The following is a 17,200-nucleotide window of genomic DNA, read 5'->3' as shown; positions in this document are numbered from 1 at the left end:
TTTTTGGAGTATGCAACATGCTGTACAACTTCATCAGGAAGCCAACCGTGACTATCCTGTACAAAGGCGATACCCTGAAACGTCTCTTGGACCAGAGATGGACTGGCCACTTGGCAACGGTCAAAATTGCGGTGAAGAGTTTTCACGACATATCCACATTACTGGCCAAGGTGGAAAACACACAAGGCCTTGGAGCGGAGGTGCGCGTCGAGGCTACGGGGCTGCTTCGAGCCATTACGCAGCGCAGTTTTCTTTTCATTGCGCACCTTGTTATGAAACTGTTGTCACTTTTCGAGCCGCCTAACAGACTACTACAGGCTGAAGATATGGACTTGTTCACTGCGGTGACACTTGTGAACAGCGCTTCTGACTGCGTGAAGACACTGCGCACAGAAAATGAATTTTCTGCACTGTGGGATCTCAGCGCTCCTCCAGCATCAGCCACCGAGGCTGTGCCGGTGACCGACCCTGGTCCAAGCAAGAGAAGACGCACAATTAACAAGAACCTCCGCGAATTTGTAGTTGAAGAAACAGTTGGTCAGCCACAAAGTGACATAGACGAAAAGACTGAGTTTATGAGATTGTTTTACAGTGTTATCGATGCTGTGCAAGGAGAGATGAGCGCACGTTTTGGAGAGCGCAGTAGCGAGCTCATTGGCGCACTGGCTGCTTTGAACCCAGAGGCCGAGGCTAATTTCCTGGACCCGTCAAAAGTAACCCCTCTCCTGGTATTAGCTGGAATTGATGTGGTTGAATCTGAATACACTGTGGCTCGTGAGTTCCTGGTGAAGAAAATGACTAACACCCCGATTCCCCCCGAAGATGGAAAATGGACAATAGCCAACATCCTCAGCACATTCAACTGTGCACTCCAGGCTATGCCGACTGTTCTCACAGCCTACACCCTTGCCCTAACTTTAGGAGCTTCCACAGCAATGTGTGAAAACTCATTTTCCACGCTCAAAAGCGTCTTCTCAGAGCATCGGCGCAGTATGCTGCACAGACGCAAGGCCCAGCTGATTCAGCTTGCTTTTGAAAAGGACCTCACTCACAAGTTTAAGTCCGAGTGGAAGGATACTTTGATGAGGAGGTTCTGCTCAGAGAAACGCCGCCTCCCGCTGTACTGACAGGAGGGACTGGAGAGAGGACAGCGCTGCCTCCACTCAAAGTACCGGTAGGTTTAATGTCTCTCTCTGTGCGTGCGCGCGCGTTTGTGTCTCGTGGCAATGCATCCCTCTGTTGACTGCTTTAAAATGCAATGTTTGAGAGATGCTTCTGTTACATCTAATATGTTGTATAGTCAAGTGTTTTATGGATATTCATAACATTGCTTCTATGTAATGTGGTGTAGGCTATACTAAGGCTACCTGGTCATTTTGCTGTTGGTTATGTTTAACGTGATGATTACGTGCTGCGCAAATAGAGTATACGATTATTATGAATATACATACTATAGGCTGATAATAATTGTGCCCGCCCATGCATTTCATATGCCCCCCTTAAGACTGAGGTCTGGTGACGGGTCTGCATTATTGGCTGGATATCCTATATACGTCTGACCTGTAATGCTGCCTGAATCATAATCATACACTGTTGGTTCGTTGGCCAGAGGAGAACTGAGCCTGGGTTCTCACAAGGTTTTTTCTCCATTCTGTCAATGGAAATTGAATTGAGTATGAACTCCTCAAGCAGAATCAGTTTCTTTTTCAAAATGAGAAAAACCATTTAGAATTTGATCAATGTGAAATTGGATGAAATTACACTTCTTTTGATGAACAGAATCTCCGATATAGTATGCAAGTGATGTTTTCTATTTTTCATGGATAATTGTAATAGGATCTCCATCTGATCACACTAAAGACACAGAAATGCAATTCAGCAAAACAGCAAGCAGATAATATCTGGATATGAAAGGCATGCTTATGGCAGGTGTAAGGGGCCACAGTGCATGTATTATATTAGTGTACAGCTTCAAAACTAAAAACCTCAATCAAACAAAATAGACTTTTATTGTGCCAAGTATTGAAATTTACTATACGAAGCCAAAAATTCAAAATGTAGTGTGTAAAGTTATCTTTAGATACAGATTTTAAAACAACTTAGTCACTTTATAAAGGGTAAATAAAGGAAAAAACAAACATATGATCAGTAATACTGATTTGTACCGTATGGAATGGACCTGTGGAATGTTGTCCAACCTTGTTATTAACATAATAAAACAAAATAAACAGGCACTGAAAAACGAGTGTAAGAAAAGTAGTAGTATATTACCATAGGAATAAAATGAAGGTATATGGCGAGCTCCTCTGTTAATTTTCTCAAGCCAACATGAGACAGAGTGACACTCTTTCAACTACATGAAATCCCTACAAGTGTTACAAACAATACAACATTTGTGATATTAAGTCCACCTGCCTTTGGAATAAATCGGGAAAGTTTTAGAAACAAACAGGAGTGTCTTCCAGCGGTCCCAGGGACAGGTCACATGGGCAGATCAACACTGTTATGGCGCGTTTTCCTGGAGGTCCCATCGTAACGGGGCAGTGCTTTCTGCAGGCTCGACATGGCAGCCGTGCGCTCCACGTCGATGACCGCATACAGCTCTGTCCTGCGGGTGGGCGTCTGGGGCAGGGGGGACGTGGGCGTCTTCGGGGTCTGAGGGTTGCTCGAGTTCTCCGTCTCGGTCTCCACCTCAATGTAGTTCAGTCTGTGGGACTCTAAACAGGGGCGGCGGAAGTCGAAGCTAAAGAAGGTCGGGGTAGAGCGGTCCCGCCAGCGGGCCGACTCCAGCTTGTGAGCGCTGAGGGGGGCGGTCACGTTCTCTGTGTTGATGTAGTAGTGAGTGGGGTCAGGGCTGTACTGCCGGTGGTTATGGAAACCGTTGATGGTTGATGAGCAAACCTCTTCCCCGTCCTCATCTTCCGAGCCGCCCTTCGGGTGTTCTCGTAAAGGAGGCAAGGCTGGGAGGTTCTCGTAGTCCAGTAAAGCGGTTCTCCGCTGGGCTGAGTTGTTGATGTTGGCCTCAGGAGTGAGAGGAGGGGGCGGCCGAGTCCGACGGCGAGAGAGAGCTACGGCAGAACCATTCAAGTTCTCAGGAATGATTGAGACTTCAGGAAAGATTTCCTCGGATCTACCGCTGTCAATCACATCTGTGCTGCTTGTGTTTTTAGGGTGTGAAATAACATTCCCATTTGAGTTCTGGCTTGAGCTCCTCGCCACTGCCTCTGCCCCAGCACACTGATGTCCTGACAAATGTGCCTCTTTCTGCCTCTGTCTCTGCACAGGAGTCGGGCCCAGCACGAAGCGAGCACCTTCAGGCTCCAGCTGCACTCGAGGGCCAGGATCAGGAGCCTCTTGAGCGAAGGGTACCTCTCCATCAGGGAACGGGTCATTCAGAACCGCAGGAACATCGGACACACTTGGGCTGTGCTGCTCCAACAGACCAGTGGTGTTCACATAGGTGTGTCCCTGAGGAGACGTAAAAGAAGACACACTTTAGTGATGATTGCAACGATAACCAACAGCTTGGTGTGGTCGTTAACCAATCATTTTACTACTTTCGTTTGAACTCCTTCCAACTGGAGTGGCAGGTTAATTCATTAAAAACACATAAAAAAATTCATTAAAAAAAATGGTATTTACAGTAAAATGCAGTGGTTTTCAATCCTGGTCCTAGGGACTCACCGCTCTGAACATTTTCTGTCGCTCTTCATTAACACACCTGATTCAGATCATCAGCTCATTAGAAGAGAGCTTCAAGAACTAAACTATTGTATCAAGAGACATACAAAATGTGCAGAGCAGTGGGGTACCCAAGACCAGCATTGAAAATCACTGATATAATGCATGTAGATGATCTGATCAACACTTAAAAACTGGTTTTTAATTTGACAAATGTGTTCCATTTGAATATTTATAACACATGATCATAACAATTACAATAGGAATCGGAACAAACATGCAAACTGGAGTGTTATGTCATACATACATCATTAATAAAGTACTAGAAGAATAGCAGGGTTTTTTCCTGCATTGAAAATATTTTGGTGACTGCCAAAATTAATCTTTGTTCCGCCAAATATGTATTTGCTCATCTAATGTGACTATAGGGCTGTGACGGTGGCAGTTTTTTACCACCGCGGTGGTAATGGACCAACTACCGGCGGTGACACGGTGGTTTTGGGGGGGCGGGGGCTTAAACCTCCATTTTGTAACAGACAGTGTGTTTATTTTAGCACTTCTGCCAGTGACACACCACACTACAGCCTGTAAAACTAAAGAAAGTTACATATTATTTAAATATTATTATAAACGTATTTCCCGACAAAGATGCGCCATATAGCCTACCGCTCTGTGCTTTGAGAGGGATGTGGGACACGAGCAGGAAAGAGACAGTCATTCTCTTTTCTAATATCTTCATGTTTTCTCCTGATGTTCCAAGCAACTGACACTTGTTGTAAAAGGTCTGAAGAGCAAATTTTATCTCCCGCAGTGCCAAGACATTTAGACTGTTTCATTTTGTGCTGCCAGAGAAAGAGAAACTAGAATCACAAGCGTGTGTGAAATGTGCTATACATGTACCTTACTATAAAAATACTAGTGCTGGGCAACGATTAAAAAATTTAATCGCGATTAATCGCATGATTTTCTTGCGATTAATCGCGATTAATCGCATTGTTACGCGCAAAATTGAATAATGAATTCTAAAGTAGTGTATTGCGCACTTTTGATTTAAATGTACTGCTACAAAAGTGCAATAACATGTGGTTTGCAAAAACTTTAAACAAATAAGGTGCTTTTATACCAGCAGTATTCCCTTTACACAGTATCAATAAAATATTTCATGTAAATCTCAACTTAAACATTAATGTAATCAAATCAAATATTTAAACAAAGCTATTTGCCACTGCCAGGGCATTACCTTTTATCTAGCTTGTTAAAAGAGTCCAGTTTTCTTGTTGTTGTTTTTTCTGAACAGGTATCTTGTATCAGGGAGCAGCAGAAACAGTCTGTGTAGTCAAAGGGTCATGATCACTACTACAGAAATAAGTCGACCAACGTTACTTCTCTGATAGCAGCTTAGGTTTGGTCATGGCATGCCATGGTTTCCCACGTAAGATTACATTAAACAGAGGTAAAGCCCAATTTATACTTCTGCGTCGAACTCACGCCGTAGCTGTGTAGCGCGCGTACCCTGACGTGCATCTCTCCAAAAATGTAACGTCAATTCTACGCGTACCGCAAGCGCTGTGATTGCTAGAACCGCTCCCCGGGTTTCACACTCTCCCTCTGCATGTGTAATTGCGCGTCAACGCGGACAACGACACAGATATATAAATGAAAACCAACGCGTAGTCTATAGCGTAGAAGCTCCGGCGTAGGTCCGACGCCCGCGCGTTGCCGAAGTGGAATTGTCTAACTTTTTGTACACGACGCGCAGCACAAATCATTGGAAGAGAGAGTGATCCTCGGCTCGCTGTTTGTGAGTTTCCAGAATCTAAATAGTTATCAGGACATCAACAGGAGGGAATTCACATGGCAGAGCATCCCCGCTAAACTAAACGCAGGCCTATCAGGTAAAGTTATGTATAATTTTAATTTAAGTTAAGAAGGCTACAGCTGCCGTTGCCATGGTTACTATCTATAGAGCGCCTGTCATTCACTCGCGGAGCGCTGTCTCCCTTTCTGTTCACCTGAGAGAACCTGCCAAAGCCTCTCCACTGCTTGTTTGGGTGGGTTATTTGCTGGCTGACCAACATCCCACCCCTCCTGTGATCATGGTTTGACTGTAGGCCTATGTGTATTCAGAGCCAGTGAGCAACGGACTTTCAAAATAATAATAAAAAAAACTGCGTTAACGCGCGATAAAAAAATTGTCGGCATTAATTAATAAATGCGTTAACGCGATAATAACGCGTTAACTTGCCCAGCACTAAAAAATACACTTGACGCGCCTTACCATAATAACAAGCACAAACTGTGTTAAATAGAATTTTACCTGAAAAATGACCTCAGGTAATGCTTATCCCATACAAATGCTAATGTTGTATTATCCTAACGCTTCCCCTCGTGTGTTTTCACTTCTATAAACTCATGAAATTTACTCAAATAAGGTTTATATAATAAATTTAAATTATAATAATAAATGAAAAGACATACGTCATACGTAATGCACGCAAGCACAGCACATGAACTTCTGTAACGGCCACATCTAGAAAACACACTCCCCCCTCTGTAATAAAAACTGAGATGTTATTCCCATCCGAATCGGTACATGAAATCACAGACGCCAAGTGATAAATTTTTTTTTAACTCAAACGTCGTTTAATAATAATAATAATAATTTGTTACATTTATATAGCGCTTTTCTGGGTACTCAAAGCGCTTTACATAGAAGGGGGGAATCTCCTCAACCACCACTAATGTGCAGCATCCACCTGGATGATGCGACGGTAGCCATATTGCGCCAGAACGCCCACCACACACCAGCTTACTGGTGGAGAGGAGACAGTGATGAAGCCAAACTAGTTTAGGAAAACTAGTCCCGTCCGAATAGGGTTGAAGTTAGTCAGAATCCGCTCAACATCGTTCTGCACACTCTTGAATTCTTTCATTATAACCAACAAAGTTTAAATGTCAAAAAGAGATTCATTGCGCAACTTAATTGATATCTCCAGTGATTATAACGGCAGAGATCTTTGCTCGCTTCCTGTATATAATTTTTTTTTATACTGCTAACTACACATTGCATAGTTTCTGGATTAACCGTATTTAAATGCGCGATTGAATCTGATTGACAATGATAACCATAGCAAAGGACGGAAGAAAACAATCTGATACTGTATGTCAAATGATCTAAGCATTAAGTCTTGGAGTGTAAATGCAAAACAATAGACCTACCACTTTTTTTTTTACATAATATGTAATGTGCTACTTTGTTGTAGGGGTGACCACGAATAGTCAAAGATTCGATGCTTCGATCGGAGGAGCCTGATTTGACTACCAATCTCAGTCGAATCTTCGCAGAGGTGTTATGAAACGAGGATCATGCCATTTTGGCTATATGGGGGTGCTCAATGTCTGCCTTGCTGCTGGTTCACGTCTGTATGCTCCGTATAGCTTTCTGCTTTGAATCTCTATTTACTATAACTCCTTGTTGTTTATATTGCTAAATATTACTTACTCAGGCAATATTAGAAAATATCTAATATATGTTGATATCACATTAATCTACATCGCTAGCTTTTATCTAAATCGTTATAGCTAGCACAACACGCTACCATCTCGCTAGCCTGTTAACCTGCCATCCGTGCTTGCCGTATCATGGTCGCTCGCGCCTTTTAAGAGTCCATCAAACAACTGTGGTGAGTAGGATCAGTCACCAAACACGGTGAGTAATGTCTTCTTCTGTTGTCGTCACTTGCACTTCGTGTCACATGTATAGTATGGCCTTCTCTGTCAGCGTTGAGGATTACACGTGATAAATTTAGGGAGATAGTCAGGCTGACGGAGAAGATTTCAGAACTAGAGACACGCATCCAAACTTTAATCGAGGATAGTAAGAATGCAAGGGCTTTAGATACTGCTTTGGATGCAACATTGTCTGTACATCAAACTCTGTACATTGTTCGATTCCGGCTGTAGAGCCCGCGCAGCAGGGCAACTGGGTGACCGTAAGATGCTGTAGTCGCGGGACAAAACACTGCTCTTACGTTCCGATAACAACATTAAACAGGTTCTCCCCTTTCAGTGAAACACCCACTGAGAATCCTGTTGAATGTGCCCTAGTTATTGGCGATTCTATTACACGGAATGTGAAAATAGAGACACCAGCCACCAGTCACATGTTTGCTGGAAGCCAGAGCGCCTGACATCAAAGCAAATTTAAAAGTGCTGGCTAATGCTAATCGTAAATTCTCTAAGATTATTATTCACGTCATAGTGTTCTTATTTGGCGTTTAGAGCATTTTTCCGGTATCAAGGGTACGGCCTTAGATCGGTTTACCTACGGTTTAGATCATATCTTAAAGACAGGTCTTTTTCAGTGGAGATAGGTACATTCTCTTCATCTTCTGCTCCTATTATTAGTGGAGTTCCTCAGGGCTCTATTTTGGGTCCGCTTTTTTTAACTTATATATGCATCTACTGGGGGATATTATTAAGAAGCACAATGTTTCGTTTCATTTTTATGCTGATGATTCACAGCTGTACCTGCCGTTGAAAGCTGGCGATTCAATTCAACCTTTGTTGGAATGCATCGGGGACATTAAGAAATGGTTAGCACTTAACTTTCTCCAAATTAATGAGGACAAAACAGAAACAATTGTTTTTGGTTCCCCAAAATTGAAGAGTAGTATTATTAAGGAGCTGAGCAATCATTTTCCCTCAGTTTCCTCCCAGGTTAGGAACCTTGGTGTTATCATGGACTCAGAATTGTGTTTAACCAAACAAATTAATCCTGTTGTTAAGAATAGTTTTTATCAATTGAGGATTATTTCCAATATTAAATAGTTTTTGTCAGTCCAAGACTTGAAGAAGGTTACACATGCTTTTATTACCTCACGCTTATATTACTGTAACTCATTAGCCCCTTTCACACAGAGATTCCGGAAAATACACGGATAAAGCGACCCGGGATTTGACCCGGGTTCGTTTGATTTTGGTTCATTCACACTGCCAGTGATTTTCCGGAATCAGAGGTTCACACACAATGTTCACACACAACCCGTAAAAATCCCGTAAAAACACGTGACATCGATGTGACATGTAATGTCTCAGCAGCGTCTATAGTTTGCTTATGAGCTGCGATTTCTCTCTGGAGAAACCACGCTTGTGCATTTTTTTCTCTGATTCGATCATAAACTAGCGCATTACGTACCGTTTCAGTAACCTGCTTTCACTTCACTTCAGCGTCATCATTACAACACGGCATTGGTTACGGCTTTTGTTCACACAGCGCGCGTTCCGGGACTGATCCCGGCAATGTTACTAGGTCCCCAACCCGGCATCGATCCCGGCATCAATCCCGGGTCATGTTTGCGTTCACACAGAAGGCGCTCTGGCAATTTCCCGGCAATTTCCCGGGATCAACGCGCTGTGTGAAAGGGGCTATTGTATCTGGGTCTTCCTCAGTAATCACTTGGACGCCTCCAGTTGGTACAAAATGCAGCTGCAAGGCTGCTGACCGGGACAAAGAAATATGATCATGGTGGATAATTTTAGCGTTGCTTCATTGGCTCTTGTTGTTTGTTTTTAAAACTCTTAATGATCAAGCTCCATTTTATAATAAAGATCTTCTTACTCCTCTGTCATCTTCTAGATTAAGATCTTCAGACAAGGCTCTATTATCTCTCTAGTATCTCTCTATTAGTGTTAATTGATCTTAGTGCTGCATTTGATACCATTGACCCCAACATTCTTTTAAATAGACTGGAAAATTATGTTGACATTAGTGGAATTGCATTAGCATGGTTTAAATCATACTTATCTGACCGTTATCAGTTTGTAGCAGTAAATGAAGAAATGTCTTATCGATCACAAGTTCAGTATGGAGTACCACAAGGCTCAGTACTAGGACCGTTGCTGTTCACTCTGTACATGCTACCCTTGAGAGATATCATTAGGAAGCATGGGATTGGTTTTCACTGTTATGTCGATGATACTTACAAAGTACTGAATGGTTTAGCTCCCCAGTACTTAAGTGAGCTCTTAACGCATTATAGTCCTTCACGTCTATTGCGATCTCAAAACTCTGGCCAGTTGATAATAGCTAGAATATCAAAATCGACTGCTGGCGGTAGATCTTTTTCCTATTTAGCACATAAACTCTGGAACAGTCTTCCTAACATTGTCCGGGAGTCAGTTTAAATCTAGACTAAAAACACTCTTTAACACATCTCTTTAACCTGGCATACACATAGAAAATTATACATTCCTATTATTCAAATCAGTTAAATGATTATTAGGCTTTATAAGTTAGGTCAGCCGGAACCGGGAACACTTCCTATAACACCCAATGTACCCGTTACATCTTAAGAAGAATAGCATCTACGCTAATGTTAGTCTTTCTACTTATTCCGAGGTTTCCTGTAATCATCTGGATCCGGGCCGTATCCAGATCAGATGGTGGACCTCTCATCGCTTCATAAAATTAAGGTTGAACCACTGTAGTCACATGGACTATTTTAACAATGTCTTTCCTAACTTTCTGGGCCTTCAAAGTGTTGAAAATTAAATAGCTGTCAATGGAGCCCCCCTTAGCCATCGGATTTCATCAAAAATATCTTCATTTGTGTTCCGAAGATGAACAAAGGTCTTACTGGTTTGGAACAACATGAGGGTGAGTAATTACTGACAGAATTTTCATTTTTGGGTGAACTATCCCTTTAAATCACTTAGTTATTAATGAAAAATAATCTGCTACCTCTAGATATTCCATTTCCACCTACCCTTACAGCCTCTTCCGCAGCTAAGAGAGGGTGTGTGGACTCCTCGCCCAGTGAGGGAAGGCATGTGCTCCCCACGGATGGATGCCGACTAGAGGGGTGAGAAGACGCATCGCCCAATGAGGGATACCGTAAGCTGCCATTTGGTAAGGTGGGGAGAATGATGCCAGGAGCTAAATCAAACAATAAAACAAGCAAGCAAAAAATAAATAAGGTATTATCTATATTCATTTATTTACATTTTTGTATATGAATTTACTTACAAAAAAACACTGCATTTGACATACAAGTAACCAGATCTTATTTGCAGTGCAGTTCATTGACTCCCATTCACACCACTGACAGTCATCAGTAAACTTTTATACACATTCATAATGCTAAAGTCTCTAAATACATCTGCAACATTCAGCATCAACTAAAACTGAAAAGAAAATGAAATAAAAATAACTAACTAAAATAAAGGTTTATTAGACATGATATCACTAACACTATAGATGGTTCAGGCCATCCTTAAAAATATTCTTGTTTGCCGTAACCCGACCGACCCTGTCAAATTAGGACCGACCCAATTATTTATTTTTTTCCCCTTTTAGTCCGACCGACTTGCCGGTTGTAAACTTGCATTAAGACCGACCGATTTTTTTTTTACTCTTCAAACAACTAATAATAATATAAATTATATTATAGTAAGTATTGTGAATATAAATTGCGTAGGCTACGTTCTTTCTTTTAAATAAAAACCCGTGGCGTCATCTATTATGATTATGTTTACACCATTGGTTTACGCCAGAGCCATAGAGAGAAAGAGTTGCGACACTACCATAGACCGCCATAGGAACTTTGGAATGCGGAAGTAACGCGTGTCGTGGAGCGGCCAATAGTTCCAAACACTGATAGTTTCTCCATTGAACCCCATTCATTTTCAGTGCTTCCGAAGTACGCTCGCTGGTAAATTAATGAAATTACTGTATTTTTTTACTTTTACACACATTAGCCGACCTCTCGTGAATCTAGTCTGTAGTTATATTTTATGTAGCCAGTTTTAGTAAATGTTTATTGGAAGATAATAGGTTAATTGCAGCTATAGCTTTGACCAACACTTCACTAACGTTAGCTAACTTACGGTAACTGATGTATATAATATATAATATTTTTAATAATATTTTATATGTATGTATTATATATATATATATATATAGCCTATATATAATATTATATATACATACACACACACACACACACACACACACACACACACACACAATTCATTTATTTAAATGGGTTAGGGTTATGCATATATGTGCTTATATGTATTTAGTAGGGCTGACTTCTAATAGTCGAGGATTCGACGATTCGATTCGGAGAGGTCTGATTCGACTATGAACCTCATAGTCGAATAGTAGGCAAGTCTTATGAGGGGTGTGACGTTATTATATAACCGTGAGACCGACGGTTATAGTTGAACACCATCATTAGAACTCTATAACCGCCAAAACCGTGCTATTAAAATATTTTTTACAAACATTTTTTATCATAGAGAATGTTTAAATACTAATATCATCTTACGAGGGAAACGGAGGTGGAGTTAGTGGTGCGATCGGAGGCTGCTACTGCTGGAGATGATTCGGGAGAGGTCTGTGCACCTTTACCGATAAGAGCGCGCGCTGACACGGAGTAAAGCCAAACATTCTCTGGTAAAGCCTTGTTTATACTCCACGCGTCCGCACGAGCGCGAAGGTGCGGACGGCAAAAAAATGACGCGTTGGGTGCTCAAGACCGGCAAGACCCCATTTCGCTTGGCTGTGTGCACAGCTTTTTTTGTAACAGCGCGCGCGACGCCGCATCCGAGGATGAACGACTTCAAGCCGAATCAGCATCTAGGCTACGTCTCACCGCACCGGCACACAGTTAGCGCGTCTAAATTGCAAAGTTCATTGCAAAGTTTTTTTGTTAAGGTTTTGTTTACTGTGTGTGATTTATTTAAAACAAAGCACGTTCATTGCAACGTTTTTTGTGTGTTAAGGATTCTTTCAACTCTTTCTCTCTATGGCTCTGGTTTACGCATGTCACACTATGGCCTGTGCGTTCGCTTCGTTTCATTCACTGTCAATGGTTCGCGCTCGGTGATGATGGCTGCGGCGCGGCTGCTTGTGAAATACGTCTGTATGAGCCTACATTTAGTCGCTCATTATTCGAAATTCTTAATGGTCAAATAGGAGAATAGGGAATCGATGTTAACGGCCTTTTCTCGGAGCGCGTCCAGCTCGTCACGATATGCCCACCGCAAACGCGCGTCACACAGCAACTGCAGGCTCTGACAAACAAACACACATAAGTGTGGGAAGCCAAACACACCGAAAGTGGGACAAACGGCGCAGTGTGTTACAGAGTTCGCGCTGCGCTGATTTGTAATCTGTGTGGCTCAATGGACCGAGCCGCGCGAGTCGCGAAAGACTCGACAACGCAGGGAGAAGTGTTTGCTTGCGCCAGCCAATGGTCAGTGCGGCGCAAACTAATCTCACCAGCGCCGCGCTGACCAATAAAACAGCACATCCCATACCGAAATGTACTAAATAGCACAAAAGAAAATCGACCATTCCATAATATGTCAGGACTATACTTAATAGGCCTATAGTTTCTACAATGCGCCTAGCCATTTGACCTCACTGATTTCCGTTAATAATAGCAGATATTTATGGGTCAAATCTCTCACTCTCTCCCTGCAACTGTTTGCCCCTAGACCAGAAAGGGGGCTTGTAACAGTATGGGTCAAATGTAAACGAATGGTGCCAAACGCGCTGTTTTATTGGTCGGCGCGGCGCTGGTGAGATTCGTCATTTTAATTTATTTGTTTCCCTCTGAAAATCCACTTTCATTGAAATCTAGTGGCTTCTTCTTTTCTTTTTTTTTGATTCTGCCTATTTTTTTTCCAAATGAATGCAGCTGGAATTAATGCAATAAATATGTTTTTTTGACAAAGATTTCAAATTGTTTGTGGTCTATAACCTGTATCAGAATGAGGTTCGCAATGGTGCGCCTGAAGGCATGGGTTGAAGACCCAGTCAGTGACGTCACGATATGTAAATTTGTTTAAATTCATACCGACGTAATCACCATGACCAAAATTATCCTTTTTTTTTTTTTACATTGATTCTTAAAAAAAAAAGAAAAAAAAGACCTACCTACCGACCCTTTTTTTTTTTTTTTTGCTGTTACTGCAAACCAAAATATTTTTAAGGATGGCCTCAGATATAGCAACATCAACAGATGTTTTAGGAGGTCTGTCAGCTGGGCAACTCACACCTATGAGTATCATAAAGAAGAGAGTTCCTTGGTCAGAGTGAACATGCTTATTCATGAGTTGGGGTTATACTGGCCAGTTGATAATACCTAGAATATCCCTTTCCTATTTAGCACCTAAACTCTGAAACAGTCTTCCTAACATTGTCCGGGAAGGAGACACTCTGTCAGTTTAAATCTAAAACACATCTCTTTAACCTGGCATACACATAGAAAATTATACATTCCTATTCTTCAAATCAGTTAAATGATTATTAGGCTTTATAAATTAGTTCAGCCGGAACTGGGAAAACCTTCCTATAACACCCGATGTACTCGTTACATTATAAGAAGAATGGCATCTACGCTAATGTTAGTCTCTCTGCTTATTCCGAGGTTTACTGTAATTAGCTGGATCCGGGCCGTATCCAGATCAGATGGTGGACCTGCACCTAGACACGACCACAACGCATGATGTAGTCAGCCGGATCTGGGCCGTATCCAGATCAGATGGTGGACCTGCTCCTAGACATGACCACAACGCATCCCTGAAGTGTCAGCAGAGATTGTGTCAACTAGACTCTCCCCTGTGAAAGCCTCATCGACACGACAGCCATCGGCACGGATCCTCAACAAACCCGTCTCCATACTGGCCTGACTCCGATCTTTAACCAGATGGAACTGGATAATATTCTGACTGTTCTCATCCATCTGACTTCTGACCTGTAATGCTGCCTGAATCATAATCATACACTGTCGGTTCATTGGCCAGAGGAGAACTGGCCACCGACTGAGCCTGGGTTCTCCCAAGGTTTTTTTCTCCATTCTTTCTCCTGATGGAGTTTTGGTTCCTGCCACTGTCGCCTTTTTCCACCTTTGTTGCCATTGGCTTGGCTTGCTTAGTTGGGGACATTAAATTTAAAGGGGTCATATAATGGTACATGCACTTTTTCAAGGTGATTGTACTGAAATGTGTGTTGGCAGTGCCTGTACACAGCCATCATATAATGATAAAAATCTACCCAGTGTTTTTGTTTTAATCTCCTTATATGTTTTCCCCTGCCTTAAATTGAGCCGTTCGATTTTGTGACGTCACACGCTCGGAAGCCCCTCCCGCGATTGTTGATTGACAGCAGCGATTCCACACAGACCCGCCCTCGCTCGTGAGCCAGCTGTCAATCATAGTCTGCGTGGATCGGCGCGGTCATTGTTGATATGCTGGAGCACTGTCTATGAGCAGAATGGCGTCTAAGCGATTGTGGTGTTCTGTTCTTGGGTGCAATAACGAACACAGTCATTTTAATGTTCCTAAATCCGAACCGCTGAAGACGCAGTGGCTGAGTTTGTTTTCGAAGGGAATATTCCCCACGATCAACGTCAATGCTCTCATGTTTGCGCGAATCATTTCTCAGCAGACTGCTTTATAAACGAGGGTCAGTATAAAGCTGGTTTGAAGAAGCTGCTCCTGAATAAAGGATCGGTACCAGCTATTCGTGTTCCTGCTGAACCTCTAGAACAACTGAAGTGAGTGTAACGTTTTATTAACCTTTATATTAATATTTATATCTTTGCAAATCGCTTGCACGCTTCACGATGAATGAGTCTAAGGTTTACACTCAGGGTACATTACGGCATGTTTCCTATGTACAACGTTCTCAATATAATTCATAATCCCACGTTTATAATGAACAACGCGTTATGGTTATTGAGTTACAAACGTGTACGCACAGAACAGAGAGGCGGAGTCAGCAAAGCTCATGATCATTTAAAGTCATATGCACTGAAACGGCGTGCTGAAAACAGAGCTGTTTTTGACCAGATAAAAGAACTGTTTTCTTACAATACTAATGAGAATTTTTAATTAAAGTATATTACAAACTTTTAATTTAGACCCTAAAGAATCATATTAGCTTGTACAAAAATGGCATTATATGACCCCTTTAACATTTAATTTAATATTCAACGATAATATTGATCTGCCTGCATTGACACTGTGACGCTATTTTCTACTGGAAACAAACTTTATTGCATTATTTTCCTGTTATCTCCGCAAAGCTGCTTTGAAACAATCTGTATTGTAAAATGCGCTATATAAATAAATGTGACTTGAGACAATTTCTTTAGAACTTGGGTGGAAAATATGCTTATTTGTCATTACCATAATGCAAAAGTTTTCAAACTGTTCCTGGAGCCTTCCAGCACTGTACATTTTGGATGTTTTCCTTATTGGACACACCCAGCTCAGATCACAGGCCCTGTTTTTACACCTGGTACTAAGATGCGTTTTGGGTCGATCAGATCACAAGTAGACGAGGGAGACACATTCCTGTTTACACCGGGAGTTTTAATCTGTCTCTTTTGTCTATTTTCAACCACTTCTGTCCTGATTTCTTTAAGGGGAGGGTCTATGGGCGGGTAAATGTATGTTTTTTTTCCAGATCTTTCAATTTAATGGATTTTTTTAACTTATGAACGCGCACGGAGACGACGGAAAAACATACGGAGAGCAGCAGCCTTCGTTGCTGCTCTGACAGTGGCAAAATCACGCCGAACGCTGTTAGTTTGTGTGATAAATCAGGAATGCTGAGAGAACATTGTGCTTGGTACGTCTTCAAACCAAACTTGGAACTCCAGCCGACAAAGTTTAAATCCAGTCTGGCTAGCCTCTTTCCATAATGTTTACGTATTAAGCAGGCGGTTTTCGAACACTTGAAGAAATCCGCTTCAATGTGTTTTCGTCTACCTCTGGAAGTGGTGGAAAATGAACAAGCTCAAAATGTTGTAAACCCCATTTACACCTTTATTTAGTGTCGTCCATTTGTGATCTGATCAATCAAAACGCATCTTAATACTAGGTGTGAACAGGGCCATGGACTACTCTGCTAATCAGCTGATCATCTCTCATTCCTGCATTACAATACATGTATTTTGCATGTTGCTGTAATGAAATTTACATTACGATAATGAGAACTGGAATGTCACAATGCAGAAATCTTACCGGTATTAAAAATACTTCTAAGTCAAATATACTTATTTTCTTTTTTTATATTTTTAGAGTGGGAGATATGACCTACAAAAGTTTGATGAGATTCACCCAGTAAGTTATAGAAAAGACCAGCTCCTAAAATAACTATTGCTACTCTTCAAGATCTTGGCAATATTTTGAAAAGATTTTTTTCTGTATTTAATAGAGCTGTAGATTAATCCTTTAAAGATTGAGATCTTGACTCAAACACCCATATGATCCTGATTCTATGACAACGATTCAGCTAGATGTCTATTAAACCTTTTGACATGTACAGATATGAACCAGCCTCACAAACAGTCTTTTCAACCACAGAGTATCATTATTTCTGTCTTACAATAATTTTAATTATTAAGTACTGGTATAAAGGTTTATAGTTCGAATATAAACACTGATGTCTACGGTAGTTATCAAAATAGTGTCAATCACCTTTTGAAAGTAACGTAACACT

General features: G+C 41.5%; 1 protein-coding gene across 2 annotated transcripts in view; it reads right to left on the bottom strand.

The window, feature by feature from the left end:
* Nucleotides 1-1,990: 1,990 nt before the first annotated feature.
* Nucleotides 1,991-17,200, bottom strand: part of frs2b (fibroblast growth factor receptor substrate 2b) — a 43,882-nt gene continuing 28,672 nt past the window's right edge. For both annotated transcript variants that reach the window (XM_056252067.1, XM_056252068.1), the window contains exons 6-7: nt 10,449-10,618; nt 1,991-3,468 (exon numbers count right to left, since the gene is read on the bottom strand). In XM_056252067.1, coding sequence (XP_056108042.1) covers nt 2,482-3,468; nt 10,449-10,618 — 1,157 coding nt within the window. In that variant the 3' untranslated portion in view covers nt 1,991-2,481. The remainder of the gene's footprint in view (nt 3,469-10,448; nt 10,619-17,200) is intronic.

The sequence above is a fragment of the Rhinichthys klamathensis genome, unplaced genomic scaffold (genome assembly GCF_029890125.1).
Source record: "Rhinichthys klamathensis goyatoka isolate OS25496 unplaced genomic scaffold, OSU_Roscu_1.1 h1tg000092l_1, whole genome shotgun sequence".
NCBI classification, from domain to species: domain Eukaryota; kingdom Metazoa; phylum Chordata; class Actinopteri; order Cypriniformes; family Leuciscidae; genus Rhinichthys; species Rhinichthys klamathensis.
The sequence above is the reverse complement of the archived record's forward strand: the minus strand, read 5'-3'. Positions and strand labels throughout refer to the sequence as shown.